The 26648-nt window shown below is 32.7% G+C and overlaps 3 protein-coding genes across 8 annotated transcripts in view; 2 read left to right on the top strand and 1 right to left on the bottom strand.

Moving 5' to 3' along the window:
• Positions 1–19: 19 nt before the first annotated feature.
• On the top strand, positions 20–6873 carry LOC140757462 (uncharacterized). Its single transcript, XM_073093184.1, has 17 exons — positions 20–356; positions 538–764; positions 912–974; positions 1406–1620; positions 2209–2488; positions 2569–2690; positions 2762–3109; positions 3374–3498; positions 3828–3876; positions 4104–4196; positions 4267–4305; positions 4661–4702; positions 4822–4980; positions 5453–5644; positions 6051–6406; positions 6632–6696; positions 6775–6873. The coding sequence occupies exons 1-17, from the start codon at positions 83–85 to the stop codon at positions 6793–6795; spliced, it is 2670 nt and encodes an 889-aa protein (XP_072949285.1). The 5' UTR covers positions 20–82; the 3' UTR covers positions 6796–6873.
• Hmt-1 (ABC transporter ATP-binding protein/permease Hmt-1) lies at positions 6862–20564 on the bottom strand. Of its 5 annotated transcripts, none has more exons than XM_073093183.1 (17): positions 20547–20564; positions 19812–19965; positions 17529–17673; positions 16984–17183; positions 16552–16702; positions 15202–15373; positions 14203–14369; positions 13070–13307; positions 12337–12512; positions 11953–12022; positions 11615–11750; positions 10551–10758; positions 9929–10107; positions 9415–9529; positions 9059–9199; positions 8486–8607; positions 6862–8102 (listed from the first exon to the last, which is right to left on the bottom strand). In XM_073093183.1, the coding sequence occupies exons 2-17, from the start codon at positions 19955–19957 to the stop codon at positions 7925–7927; spliced, it is 2544 nt and encodes an 847-aa protein (XP_072949284.1). In that variant the 5' UTR covers positions 19958–19965; positions 20547–20564; the 3' UTR covers positions 6862–7924. The 5 variants fall into 5 exon arrangements, with proteins under 5 accessions (XP_072949284.1, XP_072949281.1, XP_072949283.1 ...); XM_073093180.1 differs by lacking the exon at positions 20547–20564 and adding an exon at positions 20077–20396; XM_073093182.1 differs by lacking the exon at positions 20547–20564 and adding an exon at positions 20101–20396.
• An 838-nt stretch (positions 20565–21402) lies between these two features.
• The window catches only part of Gprk1 (G protein-coupled receptor kinase 1), a 56654-nt gene continuing 51408 nt past the window's right edge, over positions 21403–26648 (top strand). The window contains exon 1 of one of the 2 annotated variants that reach the window (XM_073093177.1): positions 21403–21917. In XM_073093177.1, the coding sequence (XP_072949278.1) occupies positions 21805–21917 (113 nt within the window). In that variant the 5' untranslated portion in view covers positions 21403–21804. The remainder of the gene's footprint in view (positions 21918–26648) is intronic. The other variant, XM_073093178.1, reaches the window with a different exon arrangement.

The raw sequence follows: 26648 nt of genomic DNA, 5'->3' as shown, positions 1-26648 counted from the left end.
AAAATCCATGTATATCAAAATTGACAGTTAATCAAAGAAAAAGTCACTTTAATTTTCGTTATTCTTTACATAGTACACAAACATGACTTCATTTAATAATTTCAAAGTAAAACTACCGTCGCAGCACCCGTGGGAAAGGATAGTAAAAGATAAATACTCCAATCAAATAAAATATGGACACAACTCTATAAACAACCCTCCATATCCACGCACTAAGGAAAAACTTCCTGATAAAGATCGTCTAAAAATTACCATTATTGGAAATAGGGTTACAGAGGAATTTAATTACTGTGTTAATTTAGTAAAAGGACTCCACAAATATAGGTGGAAAAACTTTGATAGTCCTATCATTAAAGGTAGGTACCTAAGTATGAGCTTTAGATGCCTCCTTTTATAGGTAGTAATTGTTTCGTACTTAATAATTATGCAGTAGTAATGAAATGGTTAAAATATAACATAATATGTGTAAGGTTTCAAGTTGCACTAAAAAGTAACACGAGAAAACTATTAAAAAAAACGATTAAAACTAACTTCCAGGAGTAACAACCGTTGAATGGCCAAAAATATTGAACGATCTCAAGCTTCAATATGGTGGGTCTACTTATTGTTTAAGTAATCAAGTTGCGGTTTTAATTAACAACAAGTTCCTGGGAGGTGAAAAGGAACTGAAAGATTTTATTGAAACTAAATACACTTATCACATTATATTGGATTACTATAAAGAAGGCGTTGATCAGTTTTCGAAGTTTATAAATTCATCCGGAGTAAGAACCCATACCAATATTTATTTATTTATTTGGAAAATTAAGGTATAGGTACAATCTACTGAGTAATAAAGAAAATACACCAACTATTCCGTGCAATATGTTCCAAAATAATTAATTCAATAAATATTTTGAAACGTTTTTCAGAGACCATGCGCCTACATGCATATTTCGATTAATGACGAACATACTGGGACTCTAATTTTCATGGTAAGTAGGTTTTACTAGTTATGACGGAATAACGAATTTTAAATCTTCGAGTATAGGTATCGACGGTAATATACGGCAAGTTCAAATACTTCATCCTGAACGATTTATACCATATACATATATTAGAAAAGATACTTCTCCGCCTTGAAATTGAATGAAGCCACAAACGGCTTATTAGTAAGTTCTTTTTTTGAATTCTTGACAAATAAAAACATTTTTAGAGAAAATTTACAAATAAATAACTAATACTGCGTAATTTACATAATAAATAAATAATTATTTCAAATATTTTAGGGACATTTTAGCACGGAGACGTGGCAAAACTTTTTTACGCAACTATTTCAATTCTCAAAACTGGGTACATTTTCTTGTTAGGAGTGAGTAATTTTTACTAATCTATATACGATATGAATTACAGTAACTAATTTCAGCTATATGCAGATTTAGTGCCCTATACTTGCGAGAATTTTCTCAATCTTTGCAAAACTACTAAAGGAGGTTACTCCGGCACACCTATACATCGTATTGTAAAAGATGGTTGGATACAATGTGGTGGATTTGGTCTGAAAGGTACAAATTTGGATTGCGAAAATTTCATAATGCCACACGATCGGCGAGGGGTAATTTGCATGGCTAATGATGGCAGGTTTGTTTGTAATCAAATTATAATAATATTTTCCATGTCTTCTTACTTGTATATATATACAAGATTTAAGTATCTAATTATATTTAGGTATTAAACGACAAACTGGTTTATATTTCTCAGTTATTTCAATTTACGAATTTCCTTTTACTGTAGCTGAACACTGATCTTGTCGCTTAGTCTTAGCGAACCGTTACGAACACACGACTCCACGAAATTTCCCATTTTGTTTGTTTTTATAATATGGGAGTAGCAGACGAGCATGCAGTCCACCTGATGTTAAGTGAAATCTGTAATCAACCCCAGTTAGGATTCCTACTTGAGGTCAACGACAAATGCGCCGCTACCCCTGAGGAATAAGCTGGAACGCTTCGGAAAAGTATGCCTCCTTTACCACACCTATCAAACCGGAAAACAGCAGCGCTTAACTCTGCTGTTATGAGGTAGAAATAGGTGTGGCGGTGGTGCCGCCGGAGTCGAGTCACAAAGGGTTCTACCACTTTCAGCTATATCAGCTATCAGACTTCATCGCTATCTGCTAATATAATAGTATTTCTTAGTCTAATAATGTATTCTAATGTTAATATTTAGGCATGTGGATTGTTCTACGCAATTTTTCGTTTTACTACAACCGGCACCTTGGATGGCCCGTCAATATGTAGCATTTGGTCAGCTGATAGACGGAGAATCAACACTGAAAGCAATCGAATCGGTACCCACTTGGTACGAATCTCCGAAATCGGAAATCATAATGTATCAGACTGGTATTTTAAATTTAGAGTGCCAAGACATAATGATAAATAAAGGCACCATTGAATATATTCATGGACATATTGAAGATCTTGTTGCTTTAGGAGATATGTTATACGAGGTGCGTGTTTCATCGTTTAGAAACGAATTATTTAAATGGTTTATTAGGTATTTATTAAAATATGTTTATGTTACTACTAGGAGCTCATGGAAAAAGTATTCTTACTGGCAGATCTTAGATACAGAGAGAAACTCATAAAGGAAGACATGGAAGAGATGTCGATCGAAGAAGACGAAGTGCACAATATAAGGGAGACCCAAAGGTTGATTATTAGTCCGTAAATCTATAAGAAGCTTATTAGTAAGAAAATATAGCCTACAAATTTATTCTCAGGTTCATACGCAAAAAAGAAGACATGGACAAGCTTCAAAAATCCCAAGCTGACAATTTGCGTTCAGCAACTGGGAAACAAGTTGAAAAGTCTCAAATTGATAATCGGCGTCCGTCGTCTGCTAAAAGCCAATCTGATAATCGCAAAAGATCGTCCGCGGTCAGTGAGGACCAAGAAAATAAAGAGTTTGACGTCGAAGTATACGAATACGAGCCTGAGGAAGAACCCTACAAACACATATCGCTTGCCGGAACGCCTAGTCTTGTGGTTAAACCTGATTCGTCGTTTTATATTGCTTTAACCGATGTACCCTACCCCGGAGATGTCGATTCGACGTTTGATTTGAAAAAGTTTGTATTTCTTTGGTAATACAGAAACAGTCATTCCGACACACAGTTCAATTTTGGTATCTATCACGTCAGCGCTTAGTCTATCGATATTTTTTTTTTTCTAATGACGAACGAACATACAACGAAGACCTAAAGCAAAATAACACCATTTCAGTTTAATCACACCTTTCTATACATCATTTTTCGAAATGTATATTTAACGGTGCCTCTTTCAATACCAGTCTGCGTAATATACTTAAATGACTTATTGAGATTTTCTTTCAGGATGTTAAGAGGAGACTACTGTTTGGAAAGTGACCTACAAGTCCAAGCTCAACCAAAGCGGACCGGGCAAAGAGCCTCATTCATGTCAGAAATGTTCCGATTAGACAATTCAGAACCGGAATCGAGTAAAAAGTTTTAACTGTTTAAAACCCGTTAAATATCCACGAATTTTATATAGCTTATCTTATTAACAGTTGTTAAGTAAATTCTAAATTGTGTCAGTATCATTAGTATTGTTACGTCATTTTATACTATAATTTATGCTTTATTGTGTTGCTTTTTATTGTATTTTAAATATATAAGGTTTATAATAAAAATGTATCAATAAAAGAGGTTTTAATACTCAAATTTTTAAACATCAAACGATTGTTGAGACTAAAGGTGCATATCAATTACAACATTAGGTTAATTATTATTTTTAAGCATTAGACTAATTTATTTTACATTTTCCCAGATTCATCTCTGGGTTCTGATGATGAATTGGAAATTAAGAAATACTTAAAGTAAGAGTAATTTTATTTTTATTTTTTTTTTCTGACTATGCAACTTATAAAAATTCATAACACTCTATTATCAGAAGCTATAAATACCTTCTTCAACCTAAATCAACAGTCTTACTTATTCAATAAAAATATAAAAAGCAATCATTGACATCTCTAACAAATTTATAGGCAGTAATTAAAAATTTGAAATGCAAAAAAATATTCACGAAAATGCTATTTTTTAACAGGCATAATGTGGACCGAGTAAGCTTTGCCGGAAGCGTCGTCCGCAACATCGCACGAGGAGTAGCAAAATTCAACATTTTCGAAGACGCCAGAAAGTAAAACCTTACATTCGTTTTTCGTAAGTTTTTACTGAAAAGTATTTATATACATATTCTTACTTTATAGGTCAGAATTAATCACAGACGAAGAGCTCAGAAGATTTAGGTAAGAACCTCGTGCTGTACTTTCTTATAATGAAACAGAAGTAAGATACGAGCATGCAATCCGCCACATCGCAAGTGGTTACTGCCAACCAAGGACATTTGTAATCAACAATAGGTAGTATAGGAATATTGCTGGAAGTCGGTCCCGAAGGACTAATCTGAAACGTCTCGAGGAAGCGTCCTTATATCCTTCAATCCTGAAAACAGCAACGTATTAGGTTAAAGTAAGTCCAAAATAGATGCCGCGTTAATGCCACCACTATATTTATTTTAAATAATTCATTGAATTTATAATTGAATTGTATTGAAGTAATAATTGATATTTTTAGTAATATTTGGGTATTTTTATGTGACAGAATAGCATCAGTTGATCGTAGATCGAGGGATGCTTCTGAAAAGTGAGTATTTAATTTGCAAAAAACTTAAATAAATATGTCTATTGATTAATAAATCCTTATTATATTTATTTCTTTTTAAATGTAATATGTACCTAATATTATTTTTTGATATATTTTAGAAAAGTTTCAATAGCTGTACCTGATAAGGAGCAACGAAAAATTAAGAGACGGCAAACAGGATTTTTGAGGCCCGAAGACTTGGAACGTTTAAGTTTGGCACACCAATCTGATAGTTCACAAGTACTACCAGAGGAAGAGGATTCCACAACAACTGTTAGGTAATGAGTAATGACGTTTTGATGTTTTCTACACTCATACTTTCTATCTAGGATTCTGTGCCGGATCTTAACCAGAAAAACCCCTTAGCTGGTTCTTATGTAAACAGTTCCGTACCATGCGGATCTTCAATGCTTGTGTCCCATGATGCTTAGTCTTTACGATTTAGCAAGACTATTGTAGGGTCGACTCGACGGTTGTAAGCCATTTCGATCTACTAAACCATGGATAGCCATCATCATTCATAGAGCATCGGAAGCCTGGGAAAATTTCCACGATATTGCTCCGATGCGGTTTGGTGAAATATAAAAAAGAGAAAATAGTAGCCAAAATAAGAAATCTCATAGTAACAACATAAAACGACTTGTAGAGTGGCGAACGCTTATAAAACTAAACCGCGAACATTGGACTTCACTCCTATTTTTCCATCTATCGGGTTTAGAGAAGTAAAATGCTTTATACTTTATCCTGCAGAAAAGTACGCATAGCGCCATCAGCCATAGTAACGCAAACGGGAACAAAGCCAAATCGCAGACAAACTGGCTTAGTAAGGCCGATGATTAAAGTATCGGACATAGACGTCCCTCGACCGTCGACATTGTCTCGTTTGTACGACGAATTTGACGTCTCACACGACGAAGAAGGACCTACATTGAAGGATTACAAGTGAGGTTTTTGAATCAATTTCTAGTATCTAAATCGGTCCATAAACACGAAGTGCAGTAAAAATCGTTTATGAATTTCCTACAAATATAACATAATACAATACATAACACTCAAACACATGTTAAAAACAACAAATTGTATTCTTCTGCTTCTAACAAATTGTATGCGGAATACAAAATACTTTAGTTTGTCAAATCATTTTAACTAGAATGTTGTTCCCTAATGTGCTCGCATGCATGGCTCGCCGCTGTCTCTCCGCGACATGCATGCGTGTAGTACGCATGAAACGAAAGGTTTTTCTACACATAAAATCAAATTTGCATTTACTAGATGTTTAAATTCGTTTACCTATTTACATCTACTTAAACTTTACTGTACTATACAATAGAAATTAATATTTTTCTAGAACCGTTTCGGAGGTTGAACATAAATACGGCTTACTCACCTACTCGCCTAATTCCCGCATCAAAAGCGAGGATAGCAGAGAAAAGTACCTACGTCACATGACATCAGATCACTCGTATGAACACGCATTAGTCTTCCAACACGGCAAGAAGGTTGCACGTAAAATATCATCTGATTACGTAAAAACAATAGACCAGATGCAACATAAAGCCGAGAGTTCCATTCGGAGCGTAGAATTCGCGAGAACTCGCCCTTGTATATCGGTTTCGGAATACCAAATGAAGAATCTTAAGTATTACGAGGAAAATAAGAGCGCCACTAAAATAGTTACCGTCATGCCACCTTCATCATCTTTTGGTAAGAAATATTTGGATTATTTTTTAGTTCTTAAACAGTTTCTTTTACCTTACGACTTAATCCAACTTATTGACAGTTGAACATTGTTTTAGTCATAAAAATTAAGAAAAAAAATTCAGACCTCTTAGAAATTACCTTAGTTAGCCAAAACTGTGTATTTAGATTGTCTTTCCATTAGAAATATGCGACCTATGATTGCTTTTACTAATATCACTTAATATTTAGCTAAAAAGAAATCTTCGGGTGGTTTGCGATTACCGGGAGACACACCAGTTTATTCTATGGTGCAAGTATGTATAATGTTATCTCGCATTTTTTGCGAAAATTTTCCCAAGTTAAATATGTCTAAAATATATTTTCTGTTATAGATAAAAAGCCGGAAGTCATAACATTATTCAAGATTTTATAAGTTCATTTCATTTTTTCGTAAGAGGTATTTCTTGATAATAATAAACTTTAATTTCTCATCAATGTATTCTTATTACATTCCAATTACTCACGTAGTAATGCATAAACCATTCATAAACTATATAATCAAAAAATCAATAATAGTTACAATAAAAAAAAACAACTTTAATAACATTGAAATAGCACATGAAATTTCCCAACAAAATATAATTAATTAATACCACAAGGTACAATACAGTTACATCATCACAATGCCAACTAATGTATATATATTCAATTGTATCGAGCTTCATATGTTCTGTACATATTGATATTGCCACGTGGTAACCTTTACAAAACTGCTTACAAACGATCAGTCATGTCCTCTACCCTAATTGCACCCGCGGACGAACACACCGATTTGAGACAATTTTCATTGATTCACGATATGACACTGTCATTTAGCACCCCTATTTTAGGTATACAGGTACACGCGCGTACTATCCATTTCTCAAAGTCTAAACGGAAACAATAATTTTAATAAGCCACAAGTAAAAGATATATACGTTATATTTCAATAACGTTTTAGATCATTGATATTGCATCAGAAGCAATTTTTACCTCGTCAATTTAGAGTCAATATTACACAAACGGTCAAAAAGAAAACGAACAATATACTGAAACAGAATTTCATCAAAATCAAATGTAAATATATTTATTAAATAATTTATAGTATTATTATTAGTCATTATAAGAATAGTCAGATATTAATGTTAATAAATTACCAAAATGGCATTTCACGAGACATTTGAGAAATGAACAGAATGCGACCGAACCATATATAAATAAATAATACGCATGTAAAAGCGAAACTGATCAACCGTTCACTTTGCAAACCACAATAAATATAGTCTAAGTTGCACAACACTCATACGAATCTAGTTTAAACACCTACTAATTTAATTTTACATAACCGGGTATTTTAACCGGTTCATAAACGGTTAACCGGTTTCGTTTCCCGGTTTAAATATTTAATTTTATATAACCGGGTATTTTAACCGGTTCATAGTAACGGTTAACCGGTTTCGCTTCCCTACGTTATTATTTACAAAACAAGATTCACGTTCCATTTTAATGTCCGTGGCCGTGTCCGATCGCTCCGAACGCGTTGACATTGAACGCGTTGTTCGAGGGCCGCTGGTTGCCATCCGCGTTGTTGTCGTTGTTGTTGCCGTTGCTGTTGCGAGTCTCCAGCTGTTGTTGCCACATCGAAGCGTAGAAACCGCCTTGCGCTAGTAGCGTTTCGTGACTGAAAAAAAGAAATGTGGTATATTATAATACGATTGTATGTAAAAAGAAGACTCGGATATATTTTATTACTGAAACACATAATACATTTATCTCAATTACTTTATGCGATTGTTCTTAAATGGAAAACTAACTTAACTACTCGGAAGCCTTGTGACACAGTTTAACCAATACTGGCACCTAAATGTGGGAGCATAATATAATACATGGAGAAAAGTAACTGCTCTCTACTTCTATCAGCTTAGCGGTCTTTTAAGTCTTTTAAAAGAGCTAAAGTAATACAAGGAATTACTGCCTCCACGTGGCATAACTTCGTAGTTTATAATTCACCAATGCTATTGAAATTATGGCTATTGTAAATTATCATTCTTTTTTGATACTCACTTTCCTCTCTCAATAATTTCTCCTTCCTTAAGAACTAATATTTCGTCCGCATGGACGATGGTTGATAGTCTGTGTGCGATGATGACCGTCGTGCGGTTCGCACACACGCGAGCTAACGCCGCCTGCATTGATAAAAAAACAATATTTAAATATATACCATTTCATTGATAATTCCCACACGGTGCTAGTTATCTTTTTTTATTTTTATATGAGGAATATTATCCATATTATGGGTTCATAGGTCAATTTTAATTACGTACGTGATGCCTGTATCTTTATAGCATACAAATTATTAATAGTAATTTCATAAATGATTCTTCACATGCTGCTATCTAGATGTGATAATTAATTATACATATACAATAAATACAAGGGACATAATGCAAATTAATAACAGAAAATAATATTTATTTTATTGTTGACCTACAGAAGAACCTTGCGGCAACACGAAGACCTTTTTTGTCGCCGATTCACAGACAATGTATTCTTGATGATTTTTTTTCGCCTAACTTTTCTTCTTTAGCGAACCTATCCTACATCACTAACGTGGTACAACGTATATGTGTTAATTACCTGTATATTTCTCTCGGTATTAGTATCAAGTGCGGACGTGGCCTCATCTAGGAGGACTATCGCTGGATCCTTGAGTAGAGTTCTCGCTATAGCTATCCTTTGCTTTTCACCACCACTGAGACGTAGACCTCTTTCACCCACCTGTAATAAATTAAGATTCTAGTACCGACTTACAATTTATTTCATGTTAAGTGGCTACTGCACCCTGAATTTCCTTACATGCACAATGTGGCCATCAAAGATATTTTAGTCTGACCTTACCTCCTTAAGTCTGACCTTAGGTCGGATACAAAACAATAATTGACTGAGTACCATGCAAGAAGTTTTTTTTAAATTGTGTAATACAAAATAATCACCTGGGTATCATAAGCGTCCGGGAACGTGAGAATTCTGTCATGGATGTCAGCGTTTTTTGCCGCTGAAATAATATCCGCGGATGGTGCGGTCAAACGACCGTACTGAATATTGTACCTGAAATAAGAGATAAATAATGTCTTAATTTTATTATAGGTATCAGACCTGAGAAATGGTACAGGTATAAGTAATTATAAAGATATACTGAGTAAATGAGGAGATGTTAAGATGAAGTTAATATTATTTAGACCTCACTGGCTGAAGCAATTAAGATTTCGTGAAACATATTAAGCCCTACGAAGGCTTGTTGTGTTTTATCACATTATACAGACTTTGCTTGCCCTATAAGAGTATACTAACCTATCCCTAAATTAGTGTATGAGCTACTAGGGGTCCATTTTTCACTTCGTCCGTGAATGTCACGGCGCCCTCGTTCACGTCGTAGAACCGGAACAGCAGCCGCGTCACTGGTGACTGCCGCGTCACCCCGACACCCGACACACACGCCGCACTCACCGCACAGTGTTGTTGAAGAGCACGGTGTCCTGCGGCACGACGCCGATGTTGGCGCGCAGCGAGGCCTGCGTGACGGTGCGCACGTCCTGCCCGTCCACCAGCACGGCGCCCTCGTTCACGTCGTAGAACCGGAACAGAAGCCGCATTACCGTGGACTTGCCGGCGCCGCTTGGACCAACCTGATAAAGAATGAAACACTTTTTAACTCTCTACATACCCTTCCTCGTATTAACGTGTCTAAAGTGTACACCGTAGTAGCGCACGCGTGCGAAGGGATTATTACACGCATCGCGGCGCACGGCGTGTTCGTACGCAACGGGCGGCCGCGCAAATACTGTTTTAAAATTCAGTTGAATGCTACCACAAGCATGATAGTTACTCCGTGTTTACATATCAGTTTTATTGGACACACTTCCTCAGTGCTTATTAAATCAGCTCATCATGCTCCGTAAATTATTTACTAATTAGATTAATAAAAAAATAGACTCACAAAAAGTATCTAAACAAAAAGATTGTTGCATAACAAAAGTATGTATATTACATTAATTTACCATTTAAACGCATCAATAAAAAATATTAAAAAGCCTCATATAATTTAACCAATGATTCGGGCAATACTCACCAAAGCAACAGTAGACCCCGGCGCGACCTTAAAGCTAACATCGTGTAGTACCAGCCTCTCCGGCCCGTAGCCAAACGACACGTGCTTGAACTCCACGCCGCCGCGCCGCACCAGCAGCTCGGGCGCGCCCAGCGCGTCCTTCACGTCAGAGTCCACGCGCATCAGGTCGAACATGTTCTCCATGTCGACGAAGTTCTTTTGGATCGCTCTAAAAAAAGTATTAATTATTTAAAAAAAACCATAACAAATATTTTTTTATTCCTGGAGTTCGTTTTCAAAGTCAATAACTTAGTTCCTACTTTTGAAAATATTCCATCTTTTATGGGCCAATGGAATGTTAAGTGTATTATAGTCTGATTCATAATTAGGTGTCCAAAATGTAAACAAAGAAATGTCACTGTCAAAATTAACAAGAAACAAAAACTTTAACAAACTCAACAAAAAACGAAAATTTAACAAATTTACACAATTTAACAAACGCGTTATGTAAACAAGAAAACTTAGAGTTTGATCACAATCACGAAAATAAATAATATCATTTACGAAACTTAAAAATGACAGCACAAGAAATGTCTTGGATTCCGATTGTGTTACCATTATCACATTTTAATTTTCTACCATAAACTTTGTTTTTTATTATTATTACTGTATGGAACGAAATTGAGGTGATATAAATATTAGAAAATGTGAATTAATCTTAATTTATTTAGATTATTATTTTATTATTGTTGTATTACTTTAATATCGACAAAAATAAAAACTACCATTTCTAACGTATTTTCTTGATAGGTCAACACCTTTGTTTACATTTTGGATACCTAATTATGAATCAGAGTATAGTAATATTTATTTGAATAAGGCAATTCGTTATGATAATGTTGATATTGATAGTAAAAACTTTTACGCCATTTCCAGTTTCTAAAATTGAGTTTATTTTGATCCAATGTAGAAATTTATTTTGAGAAATCTCAATAGCATCGCATGGAAAATTGGGGAAGAACTATACACCAGAAAAGATAAAGCAAATGTAATACTTCCAAAATATTAAACTAAAATTCATGTACCTGTAGTAAGTTCCGAACCAGTTAAGCGGTACATATAGTTGTACAATATAAGAAGCAAACAACACATAGTCTCCGACAGTCAACTCATGTGTTTTGACAACCATTGAAATAGCCAGGAGCGAGCCAGCTAGCAAACCTGAAATAAAATATAAAACATAAATAACACCCCTTAACACGGAAATTATGTAATATTAAATACTAAAAAAATAAACTGAATTAGAAAATTAATCTATTTATATTACAGTTACACCCGATATCAAGATTAACTAATTTTGGAGTTTCGATATAGTCTGGTATTTTAAAGAATAGAATGAAATTATAAGAAATTTGTACATTACCTCCACAGATAACTATATTTTGAAGTGTGTTAAGCATGTTGAGGGTAATTAGCGATTTAAATTCTTCTTTCTGAAACAGAGTATTTAAAATATTGTTTACTGTTTAGAAGTCTATCCAAAATTACTGACCTGTTGGTCAGTCATACAGAAAAAAAATACTTAAATAATGAGCATCATATCAAAGAGACATTAGAAAATGCTGGCATTTTAAGAATACAGCTATATGCCTATACCTTCATATAATACATATGATGGAAAATAATTTTAAATTAATGATTAAATTTTACCTAACTTAATAGTAAGTGAAGTAGAAATTTACAAATTAATATGTTGTCAAAATCATCCTTTATACATCATAGATCATATTCTATGCAAATGCCTTACCTGATAGTTAAGAATGGCCTCCCTATACGATACGACCTCATACGACTCCGCGCCATAGTATTTGACAGTCTCGTAGTTGAGCAGAGAGTCGACCGAGCGAGCCTTCTGCTCGTTGTCAGCGAGGTTCATGCGACGTTGGAACTTCGTACGCCATTCCGTTACCAGTATCGTTGCAACTGAAATTTTGTTTACATTTAATAGTGCGACTATCGTGGGAACATTACTGAGAGCTTAAAATACCGGTAAGGCCCTCTACAAGTTATTTTTACCATCGGCGATCGACGATTTAGCTGCTTTTCGAAAGCTAAATGCAAGGTCCAACGATGCACCGTTTGAGCGTTTAAGTGCTAAGCGTAGCTGCTTTTGAACGCTCGATGCAGCAAGTAAATGCATAAATGCAATGCATTAAGGCAGTCGTCTTCACTATCGCGGTGAAATGCAACAAGTCACCAAAACGTGATGCAGCATCAATATAATCGTCAAAACGCGTATTACCAATGCTAAATGTATCTATTCTACTAGGGAAGAAAGTCAACTAGGATCTAATGATAGTCAGAAATTTACCTAAAGATTTATCAAAAATGACGACTTTTACCTAACTTGGAAGATATTAACTAAATATAAAAAATATATTACCATCTATCTTTTTGGGGTTGCTACTCACACGTAAAGCAAATGTATTTTTAATACAAGCGATAGTATTAAATATTGTTATAATAATCAAAATACTCACTGATATACAACACCATAGTCCCAAACACGATCAACCCGAACCACACATTAAACTGAGACACGAAGTACACCACCGCCACGATGATGTCCACCAACGTCGGCGTGATTGAGAACAGGATGTACGACAGCAGGTTGTCTATAGAGTCCGTGCCTCTATCCATCACGCGAAGCACCTCCCCGGTCTTGCGCGATAAATGCCACTTTAGCGGCAAGTCGTGGAGATGCCGGAACAACTCTAACTGGAACAAGATATACAATTTCTCTAGTACATATACTAGGTTTGCAAATTTTATGGCATTAAGAACGTAAGTCGACATAAATATTAAAGCTAGATAAAAGATAAATCGACGAACATAAACAAAAAAAAATTTGGAGGTGGTAGACCCCTTTGTGGTTCGACTCCGGCAGCAGCACCGCCACACCTATTTCTGCCTAACAACAGCAGTGTTAAACGCTGCTGTGTTGTGGTTTGAAGGGTGTGGTAACGGAGAAATAGTTTACGAAGCATTCCAGTTTAATCCTCAGGGATAGCGGCGAATCTGCGGTCGATTTCGCTAGAAATGTAATCATATCTGGGATTGATTACAGATGTCAATGGGCGGCAGTAGCTACTTAACGTCAGATGGTCTGCATGCTTGACTAGTATAAGTCTTATAAAAAAAAATTAAAGGCGTAAAGAAATGTAGCGCAAGACGTCGACATAATTAAAGCTGATTTCACATCAAAATAAGACATACAGAAAACCTTAATTTAAATGGACAAACGTAAATAAAAAAGTCCCTAAACTATTCTAAAACATATTATACCTACTCTTTTCACTATAAAACATAGTTTTATATGGTTTATCTATAATTATAATACAATACGTGCTGAGCACTTGAAAAGTAATTTCCCATATTATATATCTTGAATTTTCTTAAAAGTGGTACTTCTCTTACTACTAAAAATATATAAGTATTTTTATATAAGATATTATTTGTATTGTTGTTGTAGTTAATTACCTAACTATTTGAGCTTCATTTAAAGTTTCATTATCGAGGTTTATATCTTTGTACATATCTACGTATTCGTAACCTATTAAAAACTTATCTTATGGGTTTAAATGTCGTAATTCTACTGTATAAAAAAACCCACCTGAAGCTCTCTAGTCGTGTACTGCTGTACTCTGATCCAAAGGAACGACCTCAAATTGTTCAAGAACCCCATGCCCCCAGTGCCGCCCCCTTGCAGAAACTTGAAGAACACATAGATGAGTACGAGGTCCCAGCAAAACCGCAGAGGTGGTATTGTGAGACTATCGACTGCAAAAGACATGAGATAAATTAAAATTAGAAATAAAAAATTCAAGACATTTTGTAGTTGTTGAAAACAACTGAACACACTTTCTTTAATAATAGCTTCCTCGATTAAGTTACCCTTTTAATGAAAATAGGTTAGGTGTAGGATACACTGACGTAAGATACACACGTTAAATTTATCACCTTTTTCGGCTAGCTTTTTAAGATTACGAGACAATATAGAAGTCGCATGAACAAAATTCTTAAGACCGACATCTCTAAACCGTTTGCGAGTGAAAGAAAATTAGATTAGGATTCTTATATACTGGCTATACATTTTAAAACTAGACAAAAAACCGTCGAAATCTGAAAAAATATTCAAATTCAAACCAGATGGAACCTTGAATAAATAGGATTTGCATAAATTTTATTGATCTTATATTATCTTTTTAATATTATCTCGCTGACCAATTATCTTTTTTAACGAAAAGAGAGGTCAAAGTATATCGGACTCACGACAAATTCGATAAGGTAATATTTTGCTAATTGTATACTATACTTTTTGCATAACAAAAATGGCTTTGATAAGCAACCCAGACTATATGCGGTATACGGAGTTTAACTAATTAATCTATCATAATTTCTTTTAAAATTAAAATAAAATACGTTTAAGATATTAACAGTTCTAGAGGCAATATCGTAAATGCGTTTTCGTCAAATATTATAATACGTATAGATACTTCTTTACATAAATATGTCAAAAGCGCCAAATGTGCCTAACTTGGCACTCTAAACAGTTACATGAAAAGCGAAGTCGTTACATACGCTCATTTAATAAAAGATATATATCAATTACCTATCTTTTTATTGTATATGGGCACGAAAAGATTGATGGCCCGACCAGCGATGAGAGCCAAGATGCAGATAAAAACGTACACTTGAAGGCACAAGCTCTTCTTCGGCCAAAGGAACGGCAACAGGGTTCGGAGCTTGCTAAACACATTACGGAACGTCGATCTGTTATCATCCTGAAAGTAAACATTAGTTGTCACGTATTTGTTAAAGATTTATGTTCTTACTTACTGGATATTGTATTGTTTTTACCTTAAGACTAAATGTGAATATGTAAATATAATTATGTAAATATTTTATGAGGTGCATACAAGATGACTTATATTATTTCGTGAGAAAAGTTTTTCTGACTTCATAATTATTTGTGAATTCCCAGAATTTGCAAAAAATAACACTATGCAAGATGTTTGGCGGTTACTTGTATTATCATTTTGCTTTAATATTGAAGAAAAACATCGTATGATACTTGACGCGTGGTGCTGGTTAGTATAATAGGATTACCTACTCCATTCTGTCAATAAAGAGGAGACTGTTATGTATCAAGGCACTATGTAGTAGTCGATTCTCCTTGCAAAGTGTCGCATTAACTATGCGCCGACATTTACAGTCAAGCACCAAGTAGCCAAATCCTTAGAAGAGTCTCATGGAGTTTTAAGGGTAAAATTTACAATGGAAAATTGCGTTTTCAACAAAAAATACGACAAAATATTTGTACCCTTTCTTGTAATGTGAACATAAATCGCTTCGAATGGAGCGATTAACAAATTTATTGCTTCTAATTACCTATTGTGCGTACTACAAGATGACTACAAGTTACAATAGTAAACATAACCTTGACTTGCATTTATACGATAATTGTATGCAAAACACTTTTTATATAGTGTGATATGTGATGTCACTGCACAGTTTATCAACATTAATTACCTTTTTAAATTCTTTATCTCCTACATAATAATGATTTTGATATGGACATGACATCTTAACCTACAATGCGCTAAATAAAGGCATTTGGCAAAATGATGGCATATGTCTTTATTGTTAAGTAAGGAATTAAAAACTTTTTAGAGTATTTTAATTTTTTATGCATTTTTTTATTTAAAAATCTTTGATTTTCATAGTACTTAAATAGAGAGAAATAATTACGAATTTGTTAGAATTCAGAGGGTAGGGCTAAATTTATATTATACCAGTTTTATTTCGATTAAATATACTCGTACTTTTAATATGATTGTGTACTACCCGCCTAGTGAATAATAAAACAAATCTCTTGTAACTATTGTTTATTTTTTATTTTTAATATGTTACTATTTATGGTATTTTTAACCTACACCAGTATTATAATAAATAATCTTACCCTTGGCGGTAAATTCCTGCGATTCCCATCCTCAGATTCAAGGTATTCGAATTGGTGCATAATACCCGGTGCTTTCATACCCAAGATAAACATAATCATACATGATACGTATCTGCCCACGAATAATGACATTTCTAGGCGATCTTGAAGACTGAAAAGGGAAAAATTTGGTCAAATAAATTTTAGAGGGTCTAGTTTCAAGCACAAAGTCATTAATACAAAATTTAATTTCTTATGAAAGTATTTCACATAAAAAAATTCAAAGAAATAATTCAACACTGCATGTTTAAGTACGTAAGTTGAACAGACTCCTTATTGGGTATGCGACACAATTATCGTTAAACGATACGCAATTTACTGTATCGACATTTACAATATTTTATTTATATTATATAGAGCTACACAATACCTATAACATATAAAAATACATACTTCCTCAAGTGCCACCACCATCCTTCTTTATTAAGGTTCAAAAACGATAAATTTTCTGACACGAAGATCAACGCCCAGAAGACGAGCAGAACGAACCCGTGACCTCTAGGAGGTACCGATGGAAGCAAATACCGCCTTTCTATCACGGCAAGATAGGCCGACAGTGGAAACACCACGAGATTCACTACTAGAGCTAATATCTGAAAAAGATAATGAGTTAATATATAAATTCTGCACAGATGTTTTATAAGATAAACATGATGATAAGTAGGTGTGAGAATATTTAATGATTTGCCAATTTTAAGGTTTGGCTAAATGTTTAGTTTTATTACAAAAGTGAAAGAATTATCAAAAGGCAAATTATATTACATGCCAAAAACTTAACATTTTTATAGCCATGGAAGACAAGCAATATAATATTTTTCGGATATAAAAACTTACTATGCATGTGTATTTCCTAATAAAAAAAATCTAATTATTAGTTTTTTTATTATTGCAAAAACTAAAGTAATAAGTTTATATTTAACAAAATTAGCCATTCTTACCATATAACCATAAATATGTCCTCCCTTAAACATGAAGGCCTGCAAGAGGAACCTTATCACAGCTAAAACAGGTACCAATATAGTGAAGAACAGTTGTACTGTAAATAGTGGGGATTTTCTCACATCTACTACTTCAGTTGCATATCTAAAAAAACAAAAAACAAATTAATTAATCACAAAAAAAAAGAAAGATAAAAAGATTTTATGAAAAAAATCTGAATTCCTTATTCAACTATAATAAAATTTTATGAAAATATTTTTTATTTCCAACTCATATTTTCAGAGTTGTAATTAATCTTGTAATCTAAATATATTGTTTATAGTACTATATAATGCAGTTTCCATTATTATTTTGTATACCTAACTATTATACAATACATATAATTTACACATATAACTATAACAGAAATCATTAGATAATATGGGCCTTTTATAAAATTACCTCATGTATATGATCCATCATAATTTTTTTTGAAAAAGATATGTTATAATATGCTACATTGTATTTATCTTGCATAATATTATATGTGATTATAAATGGTATTTGCACATGAACTGATTATAATGTTTTATCTCAGTGATAATCTATTGGAAGTTCAGTATATCTAATGCAATTATTAGATAAATAATATTACTGATTAACTTTATCTAAAATTAGAAGTGTGCACCTAGCAGGCACCGAAATATATATATTATATTGTTTATAGATAAAAAATATTTTCCTTACATTTTATCCTTATTATATTTGGTAAAAAACTTGTTTGGAACCTTCTAAAATAAAAGTACCTAATCTAATGCATGTGTTGGAAATATAGTACACATAATGTGTGAAATAGTATACAATAATTAATAACAATGGTTTTTAATTAGAAATATGATTAAAGCACCTTTATTAATTAAAAATATAATTTATGTACCTGTAAAGATAAAACCAATGAATTGTTCTTCAACTTGTATTGTTCAAGAAGCTTATGTAAACTTACATAAATATGTATTGAAGTGTCAATATATAATATTTATTACAATATAGAAAACTAGATTCTTACCAAACAAATATTAAACTACAGCAGATGGTAGAGGTAAACCAACGTGGTTCATATAACATTCTTTATTACAGCTAATTCTTCAATTTGAGCATAAAAACAATGTCAAAATGTATAAAAGCATTCTGATTTTATTATACATTATTATACATTATGTTTAAAGTTTAATAAATTCGATATAAATGGTATTAATCTTTAACCCAGGGGTTCCCAAAGTGTGCGCCGCGGCGCCCTGGTGCGCCGTAGAAAGTAAAGAGGGGCGCCGTGAGTAGATCCTCTAATTATTGTACACCACAAATCAATATTTGAATATACGAGTAAAATAAAATCAATGTGAATCAAAACGCCAATGCGTTTTAATTCACATTGATTTGACTGATTAATTATCGTATTTAATTTTTGTTTTTTTCTCAAGTATTTCTTGTTGTTTTCCGTTTAAAGTCTTTTATAATAACATAAGTATGGTACAATTTTATATTGTTGTGTTTTAATTTTCGTTTCGATCAACCTAACGTAACTACTATTATTGTGGGTACCTATTTCTTTCGACTGTCTTCTTCTAATAGTTAGCTAGAACAGGGCGCCGTGAAAAAATATAGAACTTGTAACTGCGCCGCGGGTTACAAAAGATTGGGAACCCCTGCTTTAACCATTTGGCAATGTTGTGAAATGTTGTGCAGAACAACATCCTATTAAACATCGGCAATGCTGATTGTTTGTATAATGATAACATCAAGATCATGCTTTTAAATAACTGTTATCAGCAAACGTGACTATAACCAGACATTTTATCAATAGACACATTGTGTAGAAATTCTTGTATGACGGACGATACCAATTTTAATACAATATTTTTGGTATCGTTTGGAAGATGAAAATAAACCCGCAATATAATTTTATCTTTACTGTATCTTACATAACCAGGTTGTAACCACTTAAGAGTTTATCAGGAACCCAAAACACTAAATTATTATACTAAATTAGAGTTCAATATAAAAATGTATAAATGTAAGGATGAGGAAATGCAGTTTATTTTTATACTGAATAATTGATTTAGTTACTATAGTTTTTATTGAAAATTATTCACTAGAGCAATTTTTCCACACTTATTTGAGGAAATATATTTTATTTTTATTAGCTACTTAATTTTGAGATAATCACAATTTCAACTGGAAAACATTATAACTATACTTAATGAATAATAACAGATATGTTTATTAATAGTAAGACTACTTCTTACCTTATATACATTACAATTTGGATTATACCAAACACTAGAAGAAATCCACCTATGAAGATAGCAGACACTGTCTCCATAAAGCATTGTGATATGCCATGGTCTACCCATACTTCCCACAAGGTTACATTCGGTGGACAATATTCCATTTTGATACCTAAAACATCAAATAATAGTCGTTTTAATTATAAAATAATACATACATGAAGCCGGTTTCAAGCAAAAATGACCAAATTTACGCGAAATGTTTGAATAAAATCATGGTTACCAATGCACAGTTAAATTCACTAACAATTTTGACAAAATAATTCGCATAATCACTCACTATAACACTTACTATGCGGCTTGCCAAAAGGCAAAGCGCGATCGATGTTATAGGCTCAGTTAATAATTTTATCGCTTCCTACACTACGAAAACTTCACTACGAAAAAAGTGCCATTTCAAAAATCCCTAATCATGCTGTAAATTACACATTCAAGTACGCTGTTGACCGCTCTGTACTGGAAAAAAATATTGAATTACGTCTCACTTATCTATAATCTATGTAATCGGCGGCACTCAATGCATGTACCTGACTACCTTAGAGGAATAACAAGTTTAGAGTCTAGTAGAGAAATAGAGAATAAAGAATTAAAGATATCGTGAACAGTCTGTGTCCAAAAGAATTGCAAGTTGTTAAATTAGGGTGGCGTTAGTGTAGCACGTGGGTATTCAAAAAAATAGCCAAGAATACTTACGGAAATTTGGTTCAGGGAATTACTTTGCTGGTGGTATACGTGAATAGCTACCGTTCTGTATACTGTAGTTCTATTAAGTACTGTATTCACCAAAAAGTATTAAAAAAATTAACTTAGCATGAGTAACTTTCTGCGACTGCCAAGTTTTGTATCTTTTTATGCACTAGGACCATTTTGAAGCATTTTCCACTGTTAATTACGACTTACATCTGGACAAATTTTCATAAAATGCCTCATGTGAGACGGTTCCTCCTTTTACCTCTACGGCCTCTACCAACATTCATACTCCAAGGCATGTACAGCTGTATAAAATATTTTGACACTGACAATGTCAAGAACCAGTTGACAACTGACAGCTTCAATACCTAATTTTGTATGGCACGAATAATAATATTACGATACAACAGGGGCACCATATTGCTAGATTGTAAAAAATACATAAAATATTTATTTTATTTACAATTTAACATAAGGATTAGTGTTAAGGTCGTATTACTTTTAAATAAACGTAAAAACTAGAAAATGAAAAGATTGAAAATTTACAAGCCGACGATAAATATGCAACTGTATCCGTAAACCGCCACACGAACATGAAAGTTTGTCGTGTTATATAGTGGCGTGCCTTATTATGATTGAATTTAACGATTAATATAATGTTATTTTATTTTATTGATGTAATGAAATAATAAACAAATTGTAATATCACCGCAAAAGCTGCAATCTAAGCTAATTTATAGTTTCACAGACTATAAATAATCTTGTCTTTGGTTAAAATGTGTTAGTGTGAAAACTAAACGCACACTAAGATAATACATTGACTCAGCGACTGGGAGGGTTACATACACATACAGATCATTGAATATATACTTATGTGTACTATATACTTGAATTGTGCGATGTGATTAGTGAACTGACCCAAAGTGACGGAACGTAGTTGAGTGATGGTGGATCGTACTTTTCGATGTTAACCATTCTATTGACAAGTTAGTTAGCCGCGTTGACCTAATATCTTAATTGATCGTTTCTAATGTTAATTAATCGTAGTAGAATCGTGTTTCCCTATGTACGTCTTACATTATTATGAATATGGAAATGTGTCAATCCTCATCAACAAATGGTCAAATGAACCAGTGAGCAGTCGTCATGTGAAAAAGGTTATGACTATCGGTTGAGAATAAAAGTTGGGGTTATAGTCGTGGTTGTGTGGTGGGCGAGTGTTTCATTATTGTCTGGTGAAGGTGATAAATTCAGACTCAAAATGGCGGACCTCGAAGCTGTGCTGGCCGACGTCAGCTATTTGATGGCGATGGAGAAGTCGAAGTGTACTCCAGCAGCCCGAGCGAGCAAAAAGATTGTATTACCAGACCCAAGGTAATGTCCATCGACAATTTGTATGCGGCCTCTGCTAAGGCTGACGTGAGATGTTTACAGAAAGAGAACGTTAAAGTTGGTTGTTTACAAAATTGATTTGGTTTCTATTTGATGGGTAAATAGCTAGGTGTGTTGCTGCGAAAATATTGTTCTGTTCGCGAATTCCTCGCCACTCGTGTGTGGAGTGTGACAATTGCGCGAGGATTTTATAACGTAAAGATTGATTTCTTGAGACTGAACTTTATGGACAAATATTTAATTCAAGATAGTTAGTTCTTCGTATAAAATAGCGTATTTCTGTTTGTTATCTCGATTCTCTTTAATATGAAAACAATCTTAAGATAACTTAAACATTAAAAAATTGCTACTTTTAACAACATTCTTTATTGCTTTAACATTTTTAACATTTGTGGGTTATAATTATGTTCTTTCTTACATAGATCTACTTTGGTTAGAGCCTAATAGCTACATATACCATTGAGACAGAGTAACTGAATTATTATAAGGTCACAAAGGAAATAAAACTAAACTATAGCTACATTCAATGTATTAATAGGAAAAATAACAATTAATTCAATGAATAAGTGTATACAAATCAGAATGTAAGAGTAAATTTAAAAATCATAATATTTTCTAATAATATAAACTATTCTTTATTCAATACTACAAAATTATAATCACATGTCTTACTTAAGTTATATTATGTTTCCATAAGTAAAAAATGTTACAGATATTTTATTACACTTTATGTTTAAAAAAGGTGGCACAACCACCACTCATATTTGTTTGTTACAGCATTGTAAGACTATTGTGTATGTATTCAAAGGGCTGAAGCATATATGAAGTGTTCTTACTAAGAACTATTGAGCTATACAGATGCTACTGATTATCCACTTAACATCTGATGAATTGGAAGCTGGTTTGCTGCTTTCATCTCATTCACAAATATTGTTTTAAGGTATTGGTGAAGTTATAGCTTTGTTAAAAGGGGTTCAAAGCTGAACAGATAGAAATTGCCTGGTAAAAAAGAGGTCCTGTTATCTAAATATCTTCTTTACCCATTGGCTAAAATCCCACTAGTTTTTCAAATTTTGTAAAAAGGCTTTATAGGGTCCAGACCCCTACACTGCTTTTTAAGTATACCCATGTTATAAAGAACTTAAATTATGTATATTAATTTCAATTATAGTACACAAACAAGCCACATATGGTGGCACTATCATGTGCCAGAAAGATAATCTTATCTATCTCTAATGTAACATTTACCTAGTAGGGCAAGTTGAAAAGGGGGATATATTATTTTAATAGGGTTTATCTGTTTATCATTGTAAATCTAAATATTATTTTCTTTTTTTACATTTCATACAAAAGGCTTGTATTGGGATATTATGGAACAATAAAAATATGCAAACTGCTCATTTTATTGTTTACAACCATAAAAATATTCTATTAATAAGCATGACTCAATCATAACTATATGAAAAATATATAGAAAATAAATAAATAATGGCAAAATTCACAGAAAACTAGTATGAGATACAAAGTAAAATGTCATGTTTCTGAAAATTGCTGGACAATTATTCAGCATTTTTACATTATAAAACAATTCCAGCTTAAGGAAAATGTAACAAATGTATTATTAAAAATTACATATAAAAACAGTTCAGCATGTTTTTCTATTTTGATTGTTAACAATATTTCTGTGGTTTGGTTGTTAAAAAGATTGTTTAAATGTTATCATTAAAGATCTTCAAATTTTTAATAGTTATAGTTGAATTTCCACCACTATGCCAAGACCTATTGTTTATTTACTGGAGAAATTTTATCCTAAAAGGGTTAAAATTAAGCAATTGAGTTATATAATTCATTTGTTGTTAAAATGAAACATTGTATGATGACTACTTATAGGGGAAAATGAGATTTATATATTAAATAGGTATAGACTAAATAGCTATTGACATGATTATGGTTGAATTTTGATCAGTAATCACAATACATATGAGCATTTAATATCACTGTCATTTTAGTTTAAAACACTGCTTTCTCCTGCAAAAAGTAATTAAAACAATTAGTTATAGTATAACAGTATAATAGCAGCTGGCTAATGCTGCAAAAAGTACTTAATTAATGCAAAAAGCCTGTCAAGTGTAAGCTGTACTTGATAGATGACCCCTCCCAATGTGATAATAATCTAGTGAAATGACATGGTTTAAAAAAAAAGTTAACACTTGAGAAATATAGCTTTAAAATCGATAAAAACATATAAGTTGCAGAAATTTTAAAGCCAAAATAATGGAATAGCATTTAAGCAAAATAATTTCGTATATTTTGTATGATATCCCAAAAAAGTCTGTGTACTAAGGCTGCTTTTTAGAAATAGGGAACTGATTTTGATGCCTTAATTGCTAAAATAGTAGTCATAATATGATTGTAATGTTTATAAATAACTACAAAAGAAGTAAAGGAAGCTACATTCGTCGAATATTTACGATTTCTGTATAAAAATAGACTTTGTGTTAAGTGCACGTAATTATATTATGTAGTATATAAGTAAATAAATTAAAGCCTGGTAGCAGTTAATTAATAGAAAAAAATATTGTTTTTAAGCGTAGTATGACGATGCGTGATATATCAGCGGCGCGATAAGATTAAATAACATTGAAATTAAATATACACTTAAGTAGTATTGACATATCAATTCAAATTTAAAGTAATATATACAAGAATTACCTATTTATTTGTAACAACGATAATTTTTACGGGATTAATAACGAAACCTTTAGTTCCGACACGGAAACGTAGGTTTATCGAGGATTCGTGATTCGTATAGTGATGCACATTTTAGCAGAAGACCTATAACAGAAGATCTAGTACTTTCGTCTGTTTAATTTTCTAACGAACATGAAATTCGGCATTAATGGCAATTTTATTTATTCTAACACCTGTGGTAAAGTTTGAGACCTTTACTTTCGTTCATAGTTTAGTAAGTAGTGGGAACTGAAATTTAGTTAAGCATCTAGGATAAAGTTGTAAATGATGATTAAAAACAATTAAAAATAATGTACAAAAAACGTGGAGTCTGAAAGGAATGCTTGTAGCGCTTACAATACTTACGATATATCAATCTCTATGGCAATTTGGTTGCGATAATGCCACAGGGGAACCGATATTTTCTAATTATTAAAATTTTAAAAATGTTTTGTTAGTACAATTTATGTTATTTGGTTTTATCCTTATAAATATTACTGTGTAAATAGTTATTCATTTAGGGTTATATTGGACCCAAAAATACAAGTGCGTAAAAAGAAATCCGTACACACGTGTGCACGAGATCGAATCGATCGTATGAACTTAAATGGACTAACATATTTACAAGAGAGTTAGGTCAATCTAATTTCATTAGTAATTCGGCTAAAATTATAGAGAATTGTTTAATGACTCAGAAACGTAATTCGGGTATATGTAATTTAAACATGATTTAGGCTTTCACAGGTATAAATCACTAATATACTTACGGTCTTATTCATAAAAAGTTATAGCACACTTATAACGTTGCTATAGTACGATTGTCAAAAAGTGTGATTCATAAACGTATTTTAGGCACTAAACCGTTCTATAAGCCTTCTATAACTTATAGAGGCCTGAACCCTACTATAACAGTGCTATAAGACAAAGATGGCGGACTCTCATCAGCTGATTAGTGATTACTAACCTAAGTTGACAATATGTTTTGAATAAATTTTAAATGGCAATGTCCGTTTTGTATATAAACTTGAAATAATTTATTTAAATATCCGATAAATAACATTATTATATCACTATTTCAAATTACAATGCAAATTTTACAAAGCTTAGATATTATTAATAATCTAGAAAACCGTCCACTTCAAAGAACATTGCACCAAAGAGTGATCCGTTTTCTTTAAACGACGAAGACTTTCGGAAGCGTTATCGCTTTAATAAATCGACAGTAAATTTTATAATTGATCTCGTACGTAATGATCGTAAATTAGATCGCAGAGATCCTGGTACACCTTCTGAAATACAATGTTTACTGCCATAAGATATTGCGAATGTTTACAAAACGAAACTTAACAAAACATTTATATCCAACCAATTTTCACTCCTTTATCTTTTAACAACTTTTGCTTAATATCCTATTTTAACAAATAAAATATTTTTAAATTCGCGGTATTTACAAATACAATGACACTGACATGTTATTTGGTTTTATTGACAACGCATTGACAAGAATGTCAAGACAGAATATTTTTTTAGTACGAAATAATGTCATTTAATGGTGTTTATCTATGGATATTTGTCAATTTGTTCGCCGAAGTTCACTATAATGGCAACATTTTCATTTATAGTTGACTTTAGCGACACATTAGTTATAGGAGGTTTATGGAACGTTTATGAATAAGCAATTTTATAGAACGTTTTATAAGCTTATCGAACACTTTAACTAATGAGTGCTTAAAACCTTCTATAAGCATTTTTTATGAATAAGACCGTTAATATTTTCGAAATTACCCAACGAAGGAACCATTAGTGAAAGAGTATCCCAACTGTGTTTTCTTACAAAATAGAACTTCGCTCAACAAGGAAATTAATGTTGGTTTGAATGAAACAAAGTAAAATACGAAGAAAAATATTGAAGCTGTTTATTGCTTAAACGCGCAGCATCTTATTAAAATATCTAGACAGATATTTGCGTGATCTTTGAAAGGT

Source organism: Epargyreus clarus, unplaced genomic scaffold, assembly GCF_041222505.1.
Source record: "Epargyreus clarus isolate Ecla_fem2 unplaced genomic scaffold, WU_Ecla_fem_2.2 ptg000004l, whole genome shotgun sequence".
In the NCBI taxonomy this organism is placed as follows: domain Eukaryota; kingdom Metazoa; phylum Arthropoda; class Insecta; order Lepidoptera; family Hesperiidae; genus Epargyreus; species Epargyreus clarus.
This window is presented reverse-complemented; position numbering and strand designations above follow the sequence as displayed.

Excerpts from the sequence above, each read along its gene's own strand:
- Hmt-1 (XM_073093183.1), bottom strand. The coding sequence starts at position 19,957 with ATGGAATATTGTCCACCGAATGTAACCTTGTGGGAAGTATGGGTAGAC. Across the intron at positions 17,184-17,528 it reads GACATATTTATGGTTATATG|ATATTAGCTCTAGTAGTGAA; the intron begins GTAAGAATGGCT and ends TATCTTTTTCAG. Across the intron at positions 11,751-11,952 it reads AAATATAGTTATCTGTGGAG|GTTTGCTAGCTGGCTCGCTC; the intron begins GTAATGTACAAA and ends ATTTTATTTCAG.
- LOC140757462 (XM_073093184.1), top strand. The coding sequence starts at position 83 with ATGACTTCATTTAATAATTTCAAAGTAAAACTACCGTCGCAGCACCCG. Across the intron at positions 4,306-4,660 it reads GAAGAGCTCAGAAGATTTAG|AATAGCATCAGTTGATCGTA; the intron begins GTAAGAACCTCG and ends TTTATGTGACAG. Across the intron at positions 6,697-6,774 it reads CAGTTTATTCTATGGTGCAA|ATAAAAAGCCGGAAGTCATA; the intron begins GTATGTATAATG and ends TTTCTGTTATAG.